The 24,984-nt window shown below is 36.4% G+C and overlaps 1 protein-coding gene across 6 annotated transcripts in view; it reads right to left on the reverse strand.

Annotated features, from left to right (window-relative positions):
- Positions 1-24,984, reverse strand: part of LOC139121132 (aryl hydrocarbon receptor nuclear translocator 2-like) — a 69,229-nt gene that overhangs the window by 38,433 nt on the left and 5,812 nt on the right. For all 6 annotated transcript variants that reach the window (XM_070685784.1, XM_070685783.1, XM_070685782.1 and 3 more), the window contains exon 2: positions 22,226-22,265. In XM_070685784.1, coding sequence (XP_070541885.1) covers positions 22,226-22,265 — 40 coding nt within the window. The remainder of the gene's footprint in view (positions 1-22,225; positions 22,266-24,984) is intronic.

A 24,984-nucleotide genomic window follows, 5' to 3' on the forward strand; every position in this document is an offset into this window, starting at 1 on the left:
GCACAAGATTTAAACAAAACAGACAATAGGTCAGACAATAGGAGAGCAAAAATTATGATCAGTTAGTTTAATAACAAACAAAGGTAGAGATGGTACCCACATCTACATCCTATTTTTTATCAGATTGATAACACTTAGAGAGCAGTGTACACAAAACATTGGATTATCTACAGGTTAACAAGAACTGAAAGCAGAAGTTTAACACCTTGGTGATAACTGTATATAAGCATTTACTGTGGACAGACAAAATATACTCGTCAAGCAGAACTGTAAACTCTATGGACACATGTAAATAAATGACATGTCAAATTTTTATAGCTGTCTATGGATACCTTAAGAGTTGAGGTTTTGTTCCAATGTTCAGACTCTCAAACTTTCAACCCTTTGAGTGCCAAAGGTGATTAATGTTGCCTTTGTAGAAAATAACGCCAACAATTTCTTTCAGATGAAGAAAAATTTTTTCAGATTTTTTTCCAAAATTTTGGTCAAAAACTGTAGTTCATGAAAATTTATGTTCATTTGGTCCAAAATTATAAAAAAACTCACACACAAATCCAAAAAAAATTGGTAAAAAGTTGCCCTGATAATTTTATGGGAAAAATTACAGTGCTCAAAGGGTTAAAGTACATTTTAGGTTTATCATCTTTGGGGTTCATTTTCAAGCTCACAGAGTATATAAAGTTTAAATAATAAAGAAAAGCTTGCAAATCGAAAAATTTTATTTCCCCTTCATAATACAGAGATGCATGGTGGCCATTTTGAATTTCAAATGTCTGGAAATATTGGGTACTTTCTTTCCCTAGTATCAAATTTTGCATGGTGGCTGACCCCTGATTTGATTTTGATTTCAAAAGGCTTTGAGTTCTCTCAGAGAAAGTTTGAGCAAAAGGTTAAATCGTTCAATTTTGAGGTACAAACTACCTTACAGACAAACTGGCAGTCATTTGGCACTACTGTCATTCATTTTGTGAAGTCAGTTACTTGTACATTTGTCAGAACATTAAAACATACTGTTGGATTAAGCAACAAAATGTGCAGTACCTTCAACCCTGCTTACAGATAGATCAGAAAACAATAATATCACTTCTTTTCAACTGGAAAACCTGCCATGTTAATGAGTTCAAATCTACTCTCAAACAGCATGCAATATTACAGGGTTTTGGGGGAGTCATAACATGTGATCATCGTTTAAGAGTTCACGGTTACTTTTGAAGAGGCTTGCTCTTTCCATACAAAACACCAAAGAATAGTGACGCTGTCTCTTTAACAGATGCAACGTGCATGGTCAATGAATTACATATTTCACATTTCTCTTCAGAGTGACATATGTTCAAAGGCTTTTTTCCCTCACAAAGAAATCCAGGATGATAACTGTAATTGGTTTGAACCATACAGTAAATGAATTCAACCAGCGCAGCCTGCTCCTGGGATTAAAGTTATTTGTGCTGTTATCAAAATTTAAAAGACTAACTGACAGCTGGATTCTATTTGGCCTAAAAATTCCACTGAACTCTTGACAGTAAATCAATAGCAAATCTTCTGGGTGGAAATTTTCCAATGGGAAATTTCACTGGCCAAAAAGTGACCAACTGTGTGGTTCTCACAGAATAATTATATTTAATCAGTGAGGTCAGTCAGATGGTAATGCATGTGAAATGCACAGATTTTTCACACAAAATATATTGGTATGATACACATTTACACCTTTGTGTACATGATATGTATACAATGTGTACATATCATGTACATATTATGTACACAATGTGTACATATCATGTAGACATTGCATGGTCACTCAGTATCATGAGTTTCAGGCTGTGAATTATGAACTCCTCCCGAGAGACATGATGTGACCTCACATTTTAGTTAGGCTTAAGAGAAAGAGACATCTGCATAGTGGAGATGTGACTGTTAAATTCACTAATAATCAACGTCTGTGTTCATCCATGGAGTTACGGTGTATATTATCAGTTTTTCGATGCCAATTACTGCCATGTTAGTGAATAATGCACCGACTCTACGAAATAATCCCATTGTATACCATCTTGGTGTCATGGAGAAGAGATTGTAAATGTTTCATGAGTTTTTATAATAAATCTGCATAACCTGTGATAGTTGGAAAGATAAGTTTGCGCTCTCAAGTTTCTGTGAGTTGAGGTTCATAACAGAATTCAAAATATCATGATTTTGTGAAAAGCTAGTTGTAACTTCGAAGTCCATCCACCACATATTTTGTCATCTGTGTTTCCATTATTGTGAGATAATGATGCAGTTCTACAAATGGTGTTATATTTTCACCGTCTGTGGAAAAAATATTGCAAATCATCCAAAAGATTTTTTATGCCACAAAATGTTTCTTTGCTATTATAATTCAGGTAACATACGTATCTTTTCAGAAAAGTCATTTTTTAAATCCATAATTGAACAATTGCACATTGTTTTTCTAACGGTAAAGATCCTTGAAATTGCCTGTTTCCAAACAGGTTTCTTGAGAACTGTACAGATTATACTGGAAAAAATATATTTGTCATATTAAACATTTGAAATGCGCACAATCTACGGTACTTTGGACCCTGAAATTATCTACAACTACCAATAGGGCATGACTAATACTAAAATACTTAAATTTACAACCATTTTTTCAAAGATAAGAACTAAATAAACATCACAAACTAATACTTTGATAGAAGTTGTTGATTAAGCAATTAACCGCACCAAGCCACGGTATACCACAAGATTTTGACCAGTTCACAACCTATGTGCACAAGTGATAGCGAGTTCATACATGTACATGTCTATGGAGTGAACTGGTCAAAATGGAGTGGGATACCCAGGTTTATTGTTATGATATCATCATATTGAATTGAAATTCTGGCATAAAATGTCAAAAAAGGAACTTTTCTCTAGCTGAGACGTTGTGCCTGTTCATACTGTGGTATATTGCAAATATAGCATGGTTATTTTGATGTCTTGACCAATCAGATCTAGTATTTGCGCCATCAATATACATGTACCGGTAATGGTATGATGTAATTCATCATTCATGCATATTTGTCGTGAACGGGTAAAAATTTCATGATATACCGTCACCGGGTGTGCTTTATTGCTTAAATATACTAGTATATATACCTGTGAATCAATTTGATATATTAAACCTGCTAAAATTTCAACATCTACATATTATCAAAGATTCACATAGGCTTCTCCAACAGGAAAGCATCAGTTCATGAAGTTGCTGCGTACAAAGTTCCTGCGATGGTTGCTATTACCTGAGATGGTAAATGTTGCAACAGGACACCTTCACGGTCAATATAGCTTTTAAAACATCAGCAGCATGCAAGCTACCTCCCACCGTCAAAAAAAAACACACCAGCCCAGACCAAGTGTTGTTCCAAAGTTCCGGTAGTGTTAGCTACAAATACACAGCCTAAGTGCTGTAAACATATCATTTTTCAGATGAAATCGACTGGCAATGCTGTCCTGCCCAGGTCATGCTTTGATGTACATTTACCCTGCCAAGAATGTCACTTGAGTGTTTAGATTAATTAAGCTTTAAAAGAAACAAAGGCCCTGACTAATCTTTTCAACAAATATGATGACTTCAAAGTTATATGACAAGGAGGCTTATTGTTTTACATGTAAGAATACTGGTATCTCACCAGCTCAGTGAGAAAATTTCAGCATATAATGAAGGTAAATTTTGTAAATGTCTTAAATTCCTACACTCTATTTTCAAACATTCTGCAAGAAAGCATTGGTAAATCCTCCATACTTACATCAGGCATGCATACAATATAAATATGGACAACCATGCACAATAAACCATAGGGTATAACGTGCCTTTTAAGTTTAAATAGCATAAGTATATACATGTACCTAGATATATTAATTGTGGTGTTCTCATATGTAAATTAGGGCTAACGTTCATCTTATCCCTTGGAAGATATTAATTCCAAGCCACTGGACTGAGTCCTGTCCCTCTGGCCACATTGTGTATGCAAGGTAACATCTATGAATTTCAATTTCAGCATTTCACATATCTGGAATAATGATGACTGTACCATTGTCTTTCTAAGGTTTTGTTGACACTTTTGACCCTGAGTCACTGTATAGCAGTGAAACAAAACACAGAAAGCAATATAGTTTAGTAGAAAAGAGAATAGAAATAGAGGTTAAATCAAAACCTGCTGAAATCCCATGAGGCAGTCTTTTCTCACAGCAGCAGGGAAATCACTGAATGCAATTAAGCGTGCTACTATGCAAAATGAAATATGCGCAAGTGCAGACCTGCACAATTCCCAACAGAGTCCATGGCTCCAAATTGGTAAGTACAGACAAAATCAACGTCAGTCCTGAGATTGTTGTCTGCAAAGCGATCTTGACCTCTTGCCAAGGACACAGGAACCCAATTCAATCACTGAATTTGACATCTTGTGACTGTGTTTCCAACAACAGATTATAAAAGCCATGATCAGAGCAAAACTAGAGTGTATCAAACCAAAAAATTGAGGTTTACATGCGATTGTTTCTTTCCTGGAAGAGCAATTGTACAAGCACCACTGTTCACAAAAGTAGACATGATATAGTCACAGATTTGTGCTGGCAACGCAACATTTTGTACATACCGGTACATGCTGTTTTGCCATGCCAACATCAACCACCAATCTAATCACGAGGTTCCAAGCTGTTCTTCAGAGCGACAACATTCACATGTGGTTGGCGAAAAAAGCTGAATTTATTCACAGGCTACATTTGTATCACCAATGTGCCAGCCAACGTTTTGTTTTCCAGTTTTTTAGCTGCTGTATCTACTCATTATGATGTCATACTCCAGTCTGTCGTTTAAACAATGCTGATCAGATTCAACTGAAATTTGGTGTACAGATGTAGTTATCGAGTATGAAGAACTGCAGAGAGTTCGGTTCTCAAGATTTACACAATAAGAATTAATTTACAAATTACTTATTTTGGACATTTGTTGACATCTTGACAATGGCTGTACTGGATTGGATAAAATTTGACCTGCAGCCTAAAATAAATGACCTCATTCAGTTTTCTTCAAAAGATAATGAAATTGGCATATTTGAGCTTTTGGGGGATATTTGCCTCATCTTTGATCAAAACATATTTTCTGAAAATAATTTTCCCAAGCTTAACTTTGTTTCAAGGTGACTAAAGATCAGATTTGTTCAATTAATTGTGAAATTTGCAAATGTAAATTTTTAGGGCAAATTTTCTTAGTTAGGTCAAAACATTGTATATATAACTGATAGTCTGATAACTTTAAAATTTGGTATTTGGGTTGTACAGATGATTTCCCTTCAGATATTTTCGGCTAATTACACATTTGTCAAGTTTCAGGACCAGTTTTCTCATTTTTTGGACAAATTATTTTCTCTGAACCCAACGGTTTGATACACATCTGGTGATTTACATGTAAGTTTCCTTACAAACAGTGCCTGGGTGTGTTCACTCGATGTGAAATCTACTGGGATTAAGATACACCATGCCTGGAAACCTTTGCGGTAATTTTTTTCAAAACAGACTACACACGATTGGGATTGTTCAACTCTTTTGAAAACTGCACTTTTCTATTTCTTCACACTTGTTTTTTAATGTGACATTTATCAAAGCTTGCTTAGAAGGAAATTTGAGTGATGGGGTTAAAAGGCACCTCAAAGTTCAACATTTGTTTGAATAAGGTTGTGAGATTGTCATTTTGCTAGGAGTCAGTTTTGCTGGTGGACATGAATAATGAAGGGCCTCATCTGCCTAAATTTGCCAGTCTTGGGTACCTTTCATAACAAATAAATAACTAGAAACACATCTGTTTGGACAATTTAACATTGCCACAAATCCAGTACACAAATCTTCAGAGATTTGAATGCATGGTTCCTTTGCTAATTTCACTGGAGAGAAAACAGAATTGGTCAAACCTGGTTATTGGTTTTGCACAACCTTCCAAACAATATGATTGACAACATATCAAATGCAAACTACACTGAGACATACATAACATAAAACACGTTACTTCTCACTCCAAGAATATACCAGTTTGCTTTATTTTCTTGTCATGATCAACATATGACTTTAAAAACAACTGGTACAATTTGATGTCACTTCTCCTTGAATCCAATTGAACTTCACTGTGAAAAGCAATGATTTAGTTTGTATCTGAAAGACAATGGCCTGGGTATAAGCTAATTCCACTTGGTCCATTTTCACTTCTCATGTTTGGTTCAACTGCAGAGTTCAAGTACAAAAGTGGGCAATAATTTTCAATGATAGAGGCAGGACATGTACATCTCTACACAAAATCCATCATAGTTACTCTCTCCCTGGTTGTGTGTCAAATATTGATGTAATATGTATCGGGTGACAGTGAATTCTGGATATACCTTACAGTATAGTATTTCACCCGCACACTGAGTTCAACTGACATCATGATAAACTGAAATTCTCCATGACGCTAATGGCTGAAAAGCTGTATCCAGTGGTGGTACAAAGTATACATGTCTTGGATGTAACATAAGAATCAAGATCGTGTTGACTAATCTCTTACTCATTTCACTGGTAACCAATACATGTATCTCACTGCAGTGCTACAAATACATATAAGTATTATAACTGTCTACTCAGTTCATTTTGATTCTTTAACATTGAAGTATAATTTATGCCTAATTTTCTCTAAATTTCTGACATTTGAATTACTTTTCCAAGATTCATTAATGTCACAAATATACATACATGTTATACTTGTTGATGATAAGGCTCAGAACAAGGAAATTGAAGGCGACAAATATTCACAGTTCATCTCATCAAGAAATCATATTCCCATAAATCCATATTCCTAATGCAATGAAATGCACAGCACTTTCCACAGCTTTGAATTCAATGCAGATCTACATCTACGTAATCTTGACACTCTTGGCCTTAGAATGTATGACTAGCTCATCTTGACTTCTCTCTAATTTGAAATGAAAATTTCTCTTTGATATCTTCTGATTGTTTCTGACATACTATTCTTTCTACCTTGACAGGATATGGATCCACTTGTTAATGGCAAAATGATATTGAATAAAAGCGCTTCCTAATGGTGACTGACACAGAGTGGTGGTGGAAGCCAGCTTCATATTGCATTGGATAATACCAAGGCTGAAGATGTCACACAGCTGTTATGTGATGGGAGGAAGTCTGAAAGATGTCGACCAGAGTATAGGGAGAAATTCCAATCTTTGATCTACCAGTAAAAGGCCAATTCATGGCTGGTATGCCTTCGGAAAAACTTTTGTATTGCAAGGTGGTGATTTCCGCTCTTGCCCCAGTGCATATGTGTACTTTTCAGTTTGTGTAAATTCAGTGATTGCATGTAGCAGTCTCTTTCAGTTAGGACAGAATGACTCGTCATAATATAACTCACCATGGACAAATCACCACATCGTGCCCTACCAGAGTTAATCCACCATGGCTGGAGTTTGTTTCAGGTCATGTCATGAGCAGATCCAGTCACAATAAGTGGATGTGTTTTGATGCAATAAAATTTGCATTTCTACAGAAGACAGTGAATTGGGTAAAAGTGCAATGTAACAGGCCTGTAGAGCATATTTGCTATGCAGTGAATGATAAATGTTCACATACGGTGGTTTTGATTTTCATCAACACAAGTTCAGAATTCTCTTAAAATTTAACCATTTCAAGTTGTAATTCTGGTTACATTTTTCACATTGACGCTAACAGAATATGTGCACTGGGTTATTTTCTGAAGCCATTACTAGGGCACTGATTTTCACAAAAAATATACAGCATGGCTTTTGGTATCATTGCTTATGTGCCAATCAAACTTGAACAGACAGGTCAGGTGATTTCCTTTGGCCAATCACAATCACTGAACAGAGAGAGACCATACATACCATTTCTGTGATTTTTTGAATGTTGCACATGATGGCTACAGACGTTGAATCTGTTTCATAACTGACCTGTCAGCACAGTCACTTTTAGATGCACGTGGAAAAGAAAGGGAGTGATTATAATAAAAAAGTCAGAGTTGCAACACCAATAGTAATGTAGGTCATGATATCTTAGAAAGTGAAGAACATGAACACAGATTTTAATGGTGGGATCACACTGCCTTCAGCCAAAAACAATATAATTGCGTTGCCAACTCAACCATGCCTGACTATTTCAAGAAAACTGAGAGAAGCTGGTTTTCACATTACAAATTGTTATCCCTCCATAAAGACACACAAGACACATGCAGTCACAAAGAACATCATAGAACTTAACTGCAGTCTATTTGTAAATGCAGGACTACATAAATATGCCATTTTGTCATACTGCTGTTTGTCTAAAGAGAAAACGATACAGGTTTACCGGCCACCTGCATGTCCCCACGTTATTCTAATATTTGCACAATGCCTACATTTCACTCTTTGCCGATAAAGTAAATGGGCTTTCAATGTGAAATCTCAAACAAAGAAAGGAAAAACGATGAAACGATATTAGATATCTATCGTGGAATCTGAGAGATAGCAGTTGAGAGAAATGTCCATGGTGACAATCATGAAAAACTCATTGCTGTCAACAGTACAAAAGGGAATAATTTGTGAATAAAAATTTATGAGGGTAGGGTTCATGTTGGTGTCACACAATTTTGTGAATGTCTTGAATCGGTCTAAAAGGTTCTCAGAAACAAACCAACAGCCATGGTATGCAAGTTTTACCCCATTTTATCAGTAGCTGTATGTCTATACCGGTACATCAATTGACCTAACAAAGCCAATTAGAGCAATGGTGGCCATGTTAGTACGAAAAAACAGAATTGAAAGAAAGAGATTGATTCATCCATTTAAAATGTTTCATTTAAAATGATAATTTTAGGAAAATTTTGTAAATTTTAGAGTTAATATTTCATGGATCAATGACTGTAAGTCATACAGCATGTTTTACATTATGTATAACATGCTGGAAGGCACAGATGAAACTGAAATGCTGAGTGGTAGAGACAGCTGTTTTAATGAAAGCATCCCCAGACATTCATGATGTCAGATGCCACTGGCAGAACAAATGCAGTATAACTGACTTGAAGAGCATTACCATCATCTTTGTGAATTATTAGCATTTCAAGATTGGTGATTCAATTTACTGAGACTTGCGCATTCACGGCAAAAAAATCTACAGGATAAGGAGTGCCCAGGCTTCTCTTAAATATTTCATTGCAAGATTTTCGACGGAATCTGTCACTCAATAACTGATACAGTTGCTACACACTGAGTTTTCAATTTTGTGTCTTTGAATTCAAAGGAATATCCGGAGTCATGTGGCATTTGAATAAACTAACGGATAACAATGCTTGATTTCATAGGTTGTAAATGTTCAACAATATAGACTATAAAACTGTGTAAATTCAGTAATAGTCATTCCTCTAGAATATTTCTCTCTAGAATATTTCTCTCTAGCTCTTTTAGTTTTATCAATATCACCACATTTTTTTTTCTGGGACCTTGAAGGAGACCTCTATCACTGCAAAAAAGCATGTACAGAATAGGGCTGATCGCAAATGATGTCATTTTGGTCTCATTAATATGCCAAAATAAATGTTTGTCCACACTTTCAACAAGAACGATGAAAATAAAACCTGCTAGTGTTACAAAGGATACTAAAGTCACACTCATTCATATGAATTTATGGCTCAGACTACAAGCTGCAACAACAGCCACGCAATTTGTCCGAATTTCAGGAAGCGGTGTCCAATGTTGGGCGCATGTAGCTGAAATCGTGATCAGCGCTATTATCTTACCACTGCCAGTATGTAGAATTTTTATAATATAGTATTCCATTGTATGTTTTTCATAAATCCTGGATCATGTTGTAGCAAATATTCTGAAATCACGTTTGTTGCATAGAGTGACAAACAGCTGATAAGAGAGGATGAGAAATAATAGATTCTATACAATATTTCTACTTGTGGCAGCAATTTGAATTGGCCATTTTCATGACCCGCCTAAATGACTTACATCCTGGTAATTTGTTGACATGAATGCAGGTTAACTGTACACTCTACCATAGCCAACCATTCTCTACAAATGTAACAAATTGCCATGATAAAACTTATTTTATCATGCCATGATAAAACTTATTTTCAAACAATAATTTGTAGTTTCCTCACAAAATATGTTGAATTTTAAATACTGTATACTTCAAAAAAATACCAGGATGTAAGTTCATGAAAGAAAAACAGATGATGCATAAATATTACCAAGTTAACTGCCGTACATGACATACACCAAACAATAACATTGTAGTATGAAAGGGACTAACAATTTTTTCTACCATGAAATGTGTAACTGCCTTCAGGCTAAAAATAAAATACGTACACTAGAACATGGTACACCCTGAGGCTAGAAGTACCCGGTATATGTAAAATCTGATGTTCGACAGTTTTTCAATGAACACATTCCTGGTAATACGAATGGTAAATTAGTTTCATTACAGCAAAACTGTGTAATTCCAGTTCACTTTTATGAGCATATTGACAGCAAAAAAAAACCATAAAAATACTGCAATCATTCCAACATCTGGATGAGATTTCCATCATGGAAATAACTGAATCCATCAAATAATTTTTACAGTAACTTAGGCATACCATGTCAACTGTAAATTTAAACCTAGAAATGTTTTATCTAAGTAAATATTTCTTTATTTCATTTTCTCTCCGTTGTTAAAATGCTTTGTTTTTACTGTGACAGTTTGGCAAATCAAATTTTATTTTAGTCTGTATATATGATCAAATGATTGTAAACATTTGGTCACTGTTGCTCCAGCTTTTCATCAAAAATTCTCTTCGTGCTGTGTTTCTTTGTGAGATGAGAGGGAAAATTTTTGCTTGAAATGAACTACACTTTTTGCTGTAGCCTTAAAGTAACAGTAGAATGTGTATCAGGGACAGATAATCAGACTCTAAAAAATGTACAATTCTTTTCTGGTCTACCATTTGTGGGGGCTCATTTTAAAGCTTTAAATTTAAATTTAAATTTCACCATCTATTTTTTTTGAAAATCAAAAATTTTTTTTTTCCATTGAGTTTTTTAATACACAGAGATGGCAGCCATTTTGAATTTCAAAAGATGGTAAATATTCTAGATAATTTCTTTCCTGAGTGCAAAATTTTGCATGGTGATCCCTGATGTTTATTCTTGTTTTCAAGAGAAGATGATTTGAAGTTTCCTCATGGAAAGTTTGAGCCAAAATTTATGTCTTTCCATTTCGAGAAGCATAACACATTGTACGTTAATTACCATGTTGGCATTACTGAGGAGGATTAAAATGTGCACAACACATCAAACCCATTGCATTTAATACAAAATCCCTGCCTTCTCAGATGAAAGTTTAGGTGTCCATAAATCTGACAATGATACCTCGATTTGAACTTCTCAAAGACACAATAAATTTGAACAGAAAACCAATTCAAAACAAAATGTGAATGATTCCTTGGTACGGTGCATATACCAGTATAACATTATTTCACCAAGGCGTAAACGATGAAACTTTTGGTTTATCATGCAGGTGTTGTAAATTATCAGTGGCCCTAGACATGTTCCTAGTCTGTGGGCATATAAATATCAAAACTGAATAAATTGAAGTAGTAAACGTTAGCAGGCTGTCGCATGAGTGGTAGGCTGCTGTGTAGATCATGGGGTGAACACTTTGGGCCACAGCTAGGTCAGCTAGTAACTGCTGCCGAGAAATGCCAAGTGACTGGGGGAAGTCTACCGCAGGCCCCTAAAAGTATAGTAGTTATCAAAAGAAACAGCATGAGTCCAAATGAGTGAGCCAAGTTTCAATCTTATGAAAAATGAAGTGGAAGCTGGTATCAAAAATATCCGCTACCACGTTGAATGATGCTGACCATGTGGTTGGTAGTGAACATATTTGTTATTAGACTTTCAGGAGTTTGACACATACACGCAAATTTGTTAGTTCAACACGACTTCAAAGAAATTGTTTACTACATGTACCGCCTGATAATATTATCTTTGTCATATGGAGATGTTTCAATACAAGGAATCTATGTTCATAAAATTGTATTTTCTATGAGTGAGTTACCGTACCTCAACAGTGTGGTCTACTGTAGATACTACTTTAATATTTTTTTGTTGTAAAATCATTTTTTTCTTCAATTTTCCTCACCTTGTGTTTTCTGTGCTAAATACATTTTATGTATACATTTAATACTAAAAGCTGTTTTATTAAATATATTTTATATTAAATTTGACGGAAGGCAAACCAAAGAAAGTACAATTTATGGATTCTACAAAGTGAGCATAAAAAAATCAAAATAATAATAATAGGGAAATATATGCATGTAAATGCAGTGTTTTTGTTAAGCCGGGGTTCCCCAGTCATTTACCGGGGTTCCCCTTGGTATATCAATGCAATCAGATTAGGGGACAGCAGAAATGTTACCGGGGTTCCCAAATAATTTACCAATATTCCCCAACCTTAGCAAAAACACTGAAATGGTTTGTACAAAGAATGGAAAAACCATTTTGATTATACTTTTAGGCAAGTCACTCTGACACACATGGAGGAATATATCTTTGGTTTTCAATCTTCACACAATTTATCTGCTTTTGTAAATTAACCTGACTATTAGTTCTACTTTTAGTTCACATTTCAGCCGCCACTACATTTCATTTTTCAGATTTACTGTTCACAATAATTTCTTTCTGTGGCTTAATATTTACAAAATGGACTTACGGTACAGCATATGAACCACAAATTTTTTGTAAAAGTGCCGGCTGACTAGAAATGCTCACATTACATTTATACCTCAGTAGGAGTGACTGTATCACAAATTCTATCAACCTTAATACACACATTTTGATCTAGTGTCAGCAACCTTTGCTAACTTGTATGACCCCAGACACAATAACTCCCTGTTAATGTTCTCCCCTTTATTCTAACTAGTCAGTTGACTGGACCAACATCCATGTGACACAACTCTGACTTAACCGTACCCTGGATTAAACTGCCCTACAATCTATGCTGAACCCACTTTGGGTTCCCAGTTGAAGGGATGTATCCCAGGATGCATCATTCTGAGTCCACTTTGATGAGGGGAACATCTCCTGTACACATGACATCTTAGACTTGGTTCAAGTCGGTGAATTTTAAAAAAATAAAATCATTAGGGAGCCTTCAGAAATTACAGGGGGGTGGGCCGGGGAATTGGGGGAGGGTCACTTTTTAGAAAACAGTTCAAGGGGGAGGGTCACTTTTTATAAACCTATCTTAGGGGGAGGGTCACTTTTGACAGAAGCTGATATTATGGCCAAAACTTTGATTGTCCGTGTGATATTTCCTAAATAGGAAATCACCAACAATATACGCACACACTTATAGACCGTCATGCATAGTGAATTGACATTTTGGTGAAATTTCAAAATCAAATTTCTTCCACAACCATAGACTTGTAACCACTCTAGTCTAATCAAGAACAATAATCTTAATAATCAAGCATACAGAAATGCACAGATTTATCTAATTTTGTACTGAAAAAGAATTATTCATAGTTTCATCATAGACCCCTATGCATAGTGAATCGACATTTTGGTGAAATTCCAAAATCAATTTCTTGCACAACCATGGACTTGTAACCATTCTAGTCTTATCAAGAACAATAATGTGAATAATCAAGCATGCATAAAAGCACAGATTTATCTAATTTTGTACTGAAAAAAAAATTATTCATAGTTTCATCATAGACCCCTATGCATAGTGAATCGACATTTTGGTGAAATTCCAAAATCAAATTTCTTGCACACCATGGACTTGTAACCATTCTAGTCTTATCAAGAACAATAATGTGAATAATCAAGCATACATAAATGCACAGATTTATCTAATTTTGTACTGAAAAAAAATTATTCATAGTTTCATCATATACCCCAATGCATAGTGTATTGAATGACATTTGGTGAAATTCCAAATCAAATTTCTTACACAACCATAGACTTATAACCACTCTAGTCTAATCAAGAAAATTAATATCAATAATCAAGAGTACACAAATGCAAAGATTTACCTATTTTTGTATTGTAAAAAAGTATTCATAATTTCATGATAAACACCATGGATAGTGAACCAAATTTTTAGATGAAATTCAGAAATCAATTTCTTGTACACAAATGCACATTTTACTTCCCTATTCAAGCAAAGTACATTTAAATACATTATCAAACATATATAAAATACAGATATAGCATGTTTTGTGGGGGTAAATTGTCAAAATTTGCCTGATAGACTCCATGTATTATGATTTGATATTTTTGGATGAAGCACTAAATTAGCTACATCTTGCCTTCTTATAGTTGCACAAAATATGGTGACCCGCCCTAAACTGTATGAAATACCATATCTCTTCAAAAATTCTTGCGTGATAAATTGCGACTGTCCCTCCAAAAGACCAGCCCTCCCCTCTGTAATTTGTCCCTAACATAACAATTGAACCAATTGTTATGTAAATTAGCTGATACTTTTTTAATAATTCCCGGGGAGAATACCGCGGTGGTGGGGGGGGGAGGGTCAAGTTTTAGAATGTCGGACAAGGGGGAGGGTCACATTTTAGACAGGAGGATTGGGGGGAGGGTCACATTTTACGGTACAGGTGTTCGCGAAATTCCCCCGCCCACCCCCCCCTGTAATTACTGAAGGCTCCCTTATAGTAGTTTCTCTTGTGTCTCTCCTATTTCGTACAAACCTATCCGGAATTTGGCAGCTCACGCCAGGTTTTCCCAGCGATTGAATGCGTCACGTTTGAGTCTGCGCAGTAGTGAGTTAGTTTCTGCCGGATTCACCGACTTGGACTTCTTGCAAAGTACAGGCGGTGAGACGGACTGTGTACACAGTGACGTAGAGCAAATACAAAATGATTGACAGCCCCCGCCGTTATTCTGGCCAATAAGAAGAACGCTTGCTAATAAACATCTGCATGCATTAAAAAGTTTGTTGTCATCTCCGTGCAAAGCTAGACATCGAGTACGTTTATATCTGGGCGAATAATAGCATCAAGTTCGTACATCCACCGCGTTTTACAACTGATCGGTCGACCACCGCTAATCATCCGAGATTACCAAAGAAAGCTTGTTGAGAGTTACATTGAGGGAAAAGATGTGTTCGTCTGCACACCAACCGGCAGCGGAAAATCACTGACATACGAAGTCGCCTCACATTGTTTTGATTTCCATCGCTTTGGGCACGTAAGAGAACAGGCTCCAACTGTAAGGACGGTGTCTTTTTCCATCCTTGAATAACCGGCCACGATTTTCGCATTTTGTAACATGGGCCCCACAAACAACACATATTTTCACGCGTTTTCGGTCATAGAACAGAGGTCGTGCTGACTTTTGTGGGAGTGATCGCACTCGACATTTTGTCAACAACGCCATGTGAGTTTTATGCACGTCTCGTTTGGGTCAATTGGTAACTCCTCCCAATGTGTAAAATTTAGTGATGTCATCTTATGAATAATATATGAGTAAAGAAAACGTCATCTCATGAATAATTTATAGCAACGCAAACCCTGCAAGAAAGCCAAGTCTGTGATTCCGGGTGAAACTCCGCTGTATAGCGTTCACTCCACTCATCGCGTTCACCCTACTCATCGCGTCCACTCACGCGCGCGTTTCACATGAAAGCAAAATACAAATCATTGCGTTCACTCCACTCAAACATTCACAAATCACAGACTTGAACCAAGTCTAATGACATCTGTGCACAACAGGAACTCAGCTGGAGTATTAGAGGAGCTTGAACTGATGGTTTTGAAATTCACATTGACCAGACTGGAATTACCAGTCATCAGAATTCAAAATACAAGTATTTGTAGATGGTTGCATGTAGGTACTGCCGGGAGGTACTGGTGAACATGTCTGTGGTCTCATCCCATTATTACAATGGGAACAGGATAATTCCTTGATACAGGGAATCGAAGTGAAGTCTGGATCATTCTGGGGAATATGAACCAATGTCCAGTGTTTTTGTTCAGGGTAGTAGAGCAAGTAAATTCTACTGGGGTTCTAAAGTTATTTTGCCAAGACCCCATTCGGTATATCAATGCAATCAGATTAGGGACAGTAGACAGTAGAAATGGTACCAGTGTTTCAAAATCATTTACCAATATTCCCCACCCCTAGCAAAAACACTGATGTCTTACTAATTTTCACTACTTTTTTGGCTTCTGAAGATTAATATACCACAGATCAACATTAAGGCAAAGCACAAATCAATGACTGCAGCGGGAAAGATTCCTGTTCCAAGTGTATCACGGAGAAAGTGTTGCCACAGCCCTTCTGATTTCTACGGAAATCAGTATGTTCATGTGTGAAAATCTCCACTGATACATGCATAAGGGAGTGTTAATAATGCCTCTTGTATAACACCAAGAAAGTTGAGTATCTTTTAAAATTTATACTTCAAATGGAATGTGACAGCAAAATCTTGACTATAATTAGCACGAAACATTCAAATGTTTTCTCAGTATCCCACTATGATACAATTATCAACTAACTGACAATTTCATCCGGAGTATGATACTTATACTGCCTTTGCAATTTTCTGCAGGGAACAAGGCACTTCAGATCATTGACCCCTGAGACTAGTAGGGGAGTCTATGTTACATCAATTTATAGGCGGCAGAATGACACCATTAGCCTTTTTCACAAGGGCTGACAAAAATTCTGACAAGATTTATGAAATACATCAAATTATGATCAGTCAGATCAAGTATTTGCTTGGGGAAAAAAGGTAAATTAATACTCCCGCCTCAACAGGACTCAAGCATAGAAATTAATTTTACATTCAGAATTTTTCACACATTTTTTTCAACATTTTTTCTAAAACAGAATTATGAAAGTGAGGCGAATACGATTCTATTCGTGTATAAATTAAGGTCCCCGCGGCAACGGCTGATCGGACCTTGTAGGTCAAAATTCTACAAGAACATCATCACGACTTGCACGTAGGCACTGTAACACTGGTTCTGGTAGATTCCAAAGATCAGTATAAGATAATTGATTTGGCAAGTTACACCATATATCAAACAGAAATTTTTTTCCGCCAAAACTCCACTGTCCAATATGAGGTCAATCACCTTACGCCAGCTCATTTCTTTGAAAAAATTTGAGATTACCTGCCAGCTGTCATTCCATGAAAAGAGGTTGAGGGGTTTATAAGTAAGAGCGACGGAAGGAGTTCACTGGCCCTGTGGCTCAGGTCATGCACTGGCTTATGCAAACAGTAAACACAGAAACTACAGCACCATACAGGAAAATAGTGGAGTCATACCATGTTGTTAGGCAATCTACCCCGTTAGGCAATCTACCCGGTCAGCTGCCACATCAGTACCGTGGTACCGGACCGTGGTACCGGTACATATGCAAAACATACAGCTTTTTACGTAAATCATTATTTTGGCATTAAAGATTCAAAGATTGAAACCAAAACGTTCTCAAGTTTTTTTTGCTGTAATATAAAATTACCTATACAAGTATATGTCCATAAAATCACACATTTTACGAAGAGCAAGAATTTGAAGTTACCTCCTGCAGTTCACACAACTATACAAGTACTTTTCAGAGAGAACTGAAATATGGATGAACTTAAATACAACGCCTGAGGTTTGCTTGCTAAAACTCCTGACAATAAACATAAATCCATAAAAATCACACATTTTTACGAAGAACAAGAATTCATTCGAAGTTACCTCCTGCAGTTCACACAACCATACAAGTACTTTTCACAGAGAACTGATATATGGATGAACTTGAATAGACACAAAAATACAACGCCTTAGGTTTGCTTGCTAAAGAACTCCTGACAATAAACATGGTTACGATCCAAACTTGAATCAGAGTATGCACCTGTCTTTAAATTAACAGCATGTCCTTTTGTTGTCGATTGCCACGGGCTATTGACTGTTATCAACCCACATTCAAACAGGCTCTGTCAGGGCTGTTTTTTCATGTCACAGGTGTCATCAGTCTTATATTGACAAACTGTGATGCCAGTATGGTTGACAATGACAAGGAGACTCTTCAAGAAGTTGTAAAAAATTTTCATGAGCAATGAAAACTTCATTTTCTCTCATTTTTCATATCTGTATTGAAATACAGATACATGTCCTTGTATCAAGTTGGTTTATTACTCTACAGGTATGACACTTCCTTATCCCGTTATTGTCATCTGTCTTGTGACTATCATCAATTTTGATCACTGTAAATGCAAGTCCTATTGATATCTATACTCCTACCATATAGTACAAAAGACAAATTGGAGCACAGTAAAGGCACAATGCCCATTATTGTACTTCAGAATATTTACAGATTTTTTGAGGAATTTACAAGGTTGCCATATTTCCATACATCCACAGCTTTGAATAGCGGAAATTCAGAAAAAAATTTGCTTCAAATATTTTCCAAGCTGTCCTGTTGCTGGGTAAGGCAATAACACTGAACACATCACCACTGCAGGTGTTGCTATATGTTTTCCCTCACTAGTAATGTCAATGGCTGTAATTCACAAACTTAATTTGCAACTATTAAAATATGGCCCCAGGAAGCCTGTCGGAGGTGCTTGGATACATATTATTAGTCTGTGCATGCATGTGTGAGAGCCGTACATATGCATAGTCAGCATGCTCTGTAACACGCCAATATTCTGGTATTTTTGACATATGTTGGTCAGCAAGACACCACGGATTTGAAACTCTTTTATATCCGGAAAAATTACTAGTACTCCACCTAAGATGCTGTATACTTGCCAGACCTAGTAAACACGGTTTTCCACAAGGGGAGTTTGGGGGATGGCCCTTCCCAGTTTTTTTTGGTAACCTGTTCTTATGTTAATAACTATACAAAAGAATACATTTTTAACAACAAAAAATATGCAAATCATGAATTGTTATGTAAATTGGCCACGAATCTGAATTTCTAGGTTGTGGATAATATTGGTAAATTTCTGTTTCCTTGTGTATTAATTTGTAAAATTTCACACAATTTCCTTTATGGGCATATTGAAATACCAGTAACCACACAAATTGGTCTGTGTTCCTACGCTGTTGTTACTTGACCCCGGCATGGCCAAGCAATATTCCACGGAGAAAACTTTCAACTTGCTGTCCCCATAAGGACACCAAAGGAGAACAATCTCTCTATCTCAAACATTACCACATGCAATGTATGTCCTGTAAAACCTTACCAATACTAAACGATCATTTTGATTACTCCTCACATCTAAACTTACATTCTTTTTGCTTTCAGTTGATGGTCCTTTTCTGTGCATGATCATGCAGTTTGGATACCCTTTTTCCACAACTGGTGCCAGGCTCTGATTTAGTTATAGTTTGGATGTTACAATGACTGACATCAAACTATACTTGTCTGTCGGAACGACAAAAATTTGGACCAGAGAGTATTTTTGCAGTCTCATTCACAGGACCACACTGCTGACACCGAGAATTTCCTGAAAAGATGTACAGAAAGAGGAATCTGTGTACTAACAAACAGCCTGCATATTCTCCTATTGTTGAGGATACCCACAGTGAGTGACTCAGTGTGTTTTGCAGTGTGAGAGACTGAGCACTACAATTACTTGTTTGTGTGGCAATGTTCACAGGGCTACCTTCTTTTAGCAAAAACACACCATGTATAAGCAAAAGTGTTCAAAATATTAAGTCTATATGATACCCAATTTTAAAAAACTTCAAAGATGTTCTAACATTTGCAAAGTATAATTTGATTTCAACACACAATTGACAATAGGCAAATTGTTTGTAGCATACTTACTTTTTTTTCATTTTTCCCCCCTAACCTTTTCACCCCATTTCCTTGTCCTGTAGAGTGTGAACATGTTTGGTCTAAACTGTCAACAGTTCCTTGTGCCTTTTTGTTTGTTCGTTTGGAATGACATCATAGCCCCTGAGCCATAGTTAGCTATGAAGTGACTGGCCCATGTTCAGTACATACATATACAGACCAATATAGGCAAGAATGAGCTTAACATGTCATGGATTTCTCCACAAGCAAGTACCATAAGGCTTGGGCTAGCTACCGAATTTTCAAATATAATAAAACGCTGGAAAACAGCACATGTGGCTGTTATCAGTGTACGTCTTGCCATGCTGTAGGGATACAATGTTCACATTGTTGGGAATGATGAAAAAATTACAGTAATTGATGGGCCATCATGATTTGGGGCAGCCTAGATTGAACAGCATACGGTACTGTGGCACAGAAATTGTTACTTGGGTAGAAATATGTTGGGATTTATAGTTTAGCTTTTAGCAGTAAATCTCTTTCTCTGTACACCAGGGTGCCCATGGAATTCACTTGTCTTTCTTTTTAGGACACTTTCGGGGCATCTGCCATGAAATATTCTTTCAATAATCTAAGTTCTGGAATAGCATTGAATTTTCAACACAACGGAACAGACCTGCTTCTTTTACACTTGCACAAGTCTAGTTCACCAGTAGAGAGTCAATTAGGATGTGAGTGTATCACAGTGTTCTAAGGCCTTGAAGAGGGAAATATTATCTGGAAAACATCATAAGGATTTTCCTGTTATTGTATAAGAGTTCCCCTGGGCATACCTGATCTGGCTTTTTTTCACATGAAATTATGGATATATGCTACCCTGGACAATGGTTTTGCACTGCCCTTGTTTCAAAACCAGTCAGACCTGCTCTCGAAACTGGGACACTGAATGAAACAAGCGGCACCATATATTGGACATGTCCTCATACAAATCAACTCAAGGTTCACTGCATTCAGGGAAAATCACTCATAGACAATGTTGATCAGGATATACACCTCTACACTCTGAACAACTACTCTTCACAGAGTCGGCTAAATAAAAGCTAAACACACATTCTGAATCCCGTCTGCCGGAAAGCTCTTCCACAATGAGCCACAATACTTGACATTTCATTTACTGCCAAGATCAGAACAAGCTTTTTCTCCATTTTGTAACAGCTGGTACTTGGGTCCACATGGTCTTTGTTACAGACCAGTAACTTTAAAACCAATGTAAACAAATGTAAATATCAAGTTTTACAAACTACAAATGATGGACTTTGCAATTCCATGCCAACAAAGCACTGTCTCTGTTTGTGAGATTCTGTAATAGTGACTACATCTTTCTACATCTTGCTTCTGATTATATTTTTATGGAAAAGTTGTCAATCAGAAAGGAAAGTATCCTATTCTTTACAAATGATAGACTGTTTGACGTCCTTCACGAAAAATGCACACACTCCATTAAAATTAAACTTTCATTTGCCTAAAGCTGTGACAAAGGCTATTCACTGAGATGGATGTTCAATTATTTACAACAATAGGGTGACGGGGATTTTTTACGCCTAGTTGTTACAGACTATTTAATACACATCAAATGAGTTCCTACAGATGTTGCTGGTACGCAGAAGCGGGGTTTCATTTTTTTATGATTTGTGTGACGATGAGAACTGTTACATGTTGATTGGTTACATGTACGTCAAAATGACAATTCCAACATCATTCTTGGCAAGATGTTAGACGATGATCAGCTTCTTCTCCGCTCAATCGTTGATCAGAATATCAAAAGAGGCACATGTACACAGGAGATGTATACATGCATCATGCTCAAACTTAAACAGAAGCTGGTAACAATAACCTAAACGTATGCAATGCGGAATTCAAATTACAAATGATTTTTTATTTCTGAAGCATTTGCGGAATGACAGATCCACATGTACATGTATATATTCTTCCTTATTTCACAAAGTTAAAGGGTCCTTTCACTGGCTTGCCAATCACCTTGAGAGGTGGTGGGATAGAAAAATGCGTGTTATTGGAGGTAAAATCCTAACATTCAATGTTCTTGGATCTCAAGCCCTGACATTAAATTTTTTGTGTGATTGAAAGAAAAAGAGTGAAGAGTGAAGAATTGTCTCAAAATTTGACAAATCACTGGAGTTGGCAGGCTTTGATGACAAAGTGGGATGAGGGTGGCTGTGTGTTCCTGGAAATTCATGATGACCACAGAAAACAATATAGGAAAACAGACCGCAAAGTCCATACATGTACCCAGAGTACATACTGTGTGAACTGTAGCTATACACGCACTGGTGTACAACACAAGTTATTTGCGACACAGGGTACTTCAGGAATGGGATCAATCACGTCACACTTACCCCATCTTCCTCTTTCGGTTTCCTTGCAAGTCTTCGGTTCCTGAAATTGAAGGAGAATACACAAACAGTCAGTTAAACTAATAGCCTTTGTTTGAAAGTCCAACAATAATCCAACAATAATCACCATGGTGATTATGTTGAGTTCCATGATTTAGACGACACTGATAGATTATATCGTAGATACCATACAGAATAAGATTTGGAAACAAACTTTTTAAAGTGAGTTACACAAACACTGAAATACCCGTTGTGAATTCTCTCTCTTCCATATAAACTTCAGCTAGCTAAATCCTTCACATATTGGAATTCTGCCCTTGAAAAAAATCACCAAACTGTACATGATCATCTTAAATGAAGCCAGGTTTTCCAATCACACAGAATCTGTTCCTTCGGAATACCATTTCTACATGGTTCACATACACACTCATCATGGTTCACATACACACTCATCATGGTGTAGTGTACGCTGGAGAAACAAAACTGATATTCACTCTCTATACAGGTTAACAAATATTTTCTTTTCAGTCATGTAATGTGATCCTCTTGTAAAACAGCATGTCCAAAGCAAATTTGCTTTTCGACTTCTCAATATCAACTTCCAAAAGAGATCTTCTGCACAGAAAGTGGGTTAAATGATATTTCATTGTTTTTGCCCATGTGCGCAAGATCGATGAAGAGGCAATTTTTTCCCAGTTCGGAAAAAAGCAAAATAAACTGACAAATTAAAAAAACATGAAAATTTCGCTCTGACACCCATGCACAAACTCCATGTATATTAATTGGATATTCAACAACATTTATTTTTTGTATTAATTGGATATTCAACAACATTTATTTTTTGTCTACAGCACAAAATTATTTGTCTAATTATATAAGAATAAAGTGAGACAACACTGTAGATGTCAAAACATTTGATTTTGATGATTAGAAGACAACATATCAATGTAATCTGTTTCAAGTAAGCCTGTAAAAGACTGCACTTTGACAGAGGAAAGAAAATGGTTAAACTGACTCAAATAAAGAACTCATTTTCTGTCTGAAATTTCACAGTGTGGGATCATTCAATCTGCAAAATGAGAAAAGGATAAATTGCTCTGAGAGACATCCCTGAGAAGAAGTGAAATTGGCTGCTTGAATGACAGTAAAGATTGATGGGATATGTAAGTCAATGTAGCTTCACTGCACCATCAGCTGACTGGCAGTGACGTAAACTCCATCATTAAAGGTAGAATTCACCTCGGGGACATATTCTGACTCTCAAATTTTCACATACTTTTCTGGTCAACCACTCGTTTGGGCTCATTTTGAGGCACAAAAAGTTAATAAAATTTTCAACGTCTTATTTGTGTGAAATCGAATCGAAAATCTAATTTTTTCCCGTAGTGTTAACACAGGGATGGCAGCCATTTTGAATTTCAAGTGTGGATAAATATCGCTTTCCCTGGTACCAAATTTTGGATGATGACCCCTCATTTTTATAGCAAAAAATTTATCTCTTTCAATTTGGAGGTATGAACTGCCTCAATACATCCAACTGTTACGTTGGGAAAAGTTCAGAGAAAACTCCCTAGGAAAAGTTTTTAGAAAAATCTACAAATATGGCACAGACTATTAAAACATCCATTCATGAGTATACACAGAAATAGTTACATGTAGGCTGCATTTTAAAATTGGGTAATTTGATATCCTTGAACGTTGTGCTAGTATCCTATTCAGCTTGGAGAACTCATAATGAACTCCTAAATTGGAGATTTTACATTTTCTTTTATCTGAGCAATCCACTGGGACTGCTATTCACAGAACTGTTCAGAGTTCTCATTTAGGGAACGTATTGTTCATCTGGGCATTCAATAATGCCTGCTCATATTCCTTACAATGTTTCATTCAAAACTCTTCCACTATGCCCACAGATTTCAATTCAGAACAGAAAACGGCATGATTTAGAACCTGTTTGAGGAAAAGAACCAGAATGTTCACTTTTTATAACCACACTTCATGTACATGTAATGTTCTGCTTTACAGTAGTCTGATATGCTAAATTACTTTTTTAAAGACTGAAATAATTTTCACTGCCTAATAAACAAACTAAAAATATGGGAGTGAAATCCCAAAATACAATAATTTTACTCAGCGTCTTGGGCAGTCAAACATACCACTGAAACCCTTTATAATCTGAGCAACACAAACCAACATCAGCCTGATTTGTAAGAGATATGTGATGCATTTCATCAACACTACATCAATTGCATGGTTCACAGTACCCAATAATTAACCCCTCACATCTAAACTCTGTGAGTTTCACATAAATATAGATCACATTAAATTGTTACTTGTTTGGACCAAAGTTTGCTGGTTATTCTGTCAACTCAGGTAAATGAGATGAGCAGTCTTTCCACTTTCATACCCAATGGAGAACGGCTTCTGTAAGATATACTACATATATGTCTTGGTTATTATGCTAATCGTCATACTTAAACCCTACGGCAAGCAAAACTTATAGGTTTGTTTCTCAGCCAAAGTATCTCAAAAAACTGATTTGAGGATGTGGTTTTTTCAATTTTCAGTGTTTTTACGGATTTTTGTTTTTGTTTTTTGGGGAAAGCAGTGAGCTAAGAATATAAACACGCAAAGTGAACACATCAGAACAGCAATGTTTACGCGCAGCGGCAAATTTGGATGGGGACTACAATGAGGTCACTTTTCAAAACATCCCTGTGTGCATGTTTTCCAAAGGAGTTTGAAATTTTCTGTCAAAGTGT

Source organism: Ptychodera flava, chromosome 21 (assembly GCF_041260155.1).
Source record: "Ptychodera flava strain L36383 chromosome 21, AS_Pfla_20210202, whole genome shotgun sequence".
In the NCBI taxonomy this organism is placed as follows: Eukaryota; Metazoa; Hemichordata; class Enteropneusta; family Ptychoderidae; genus Ptychodera; species Ptychodera flava.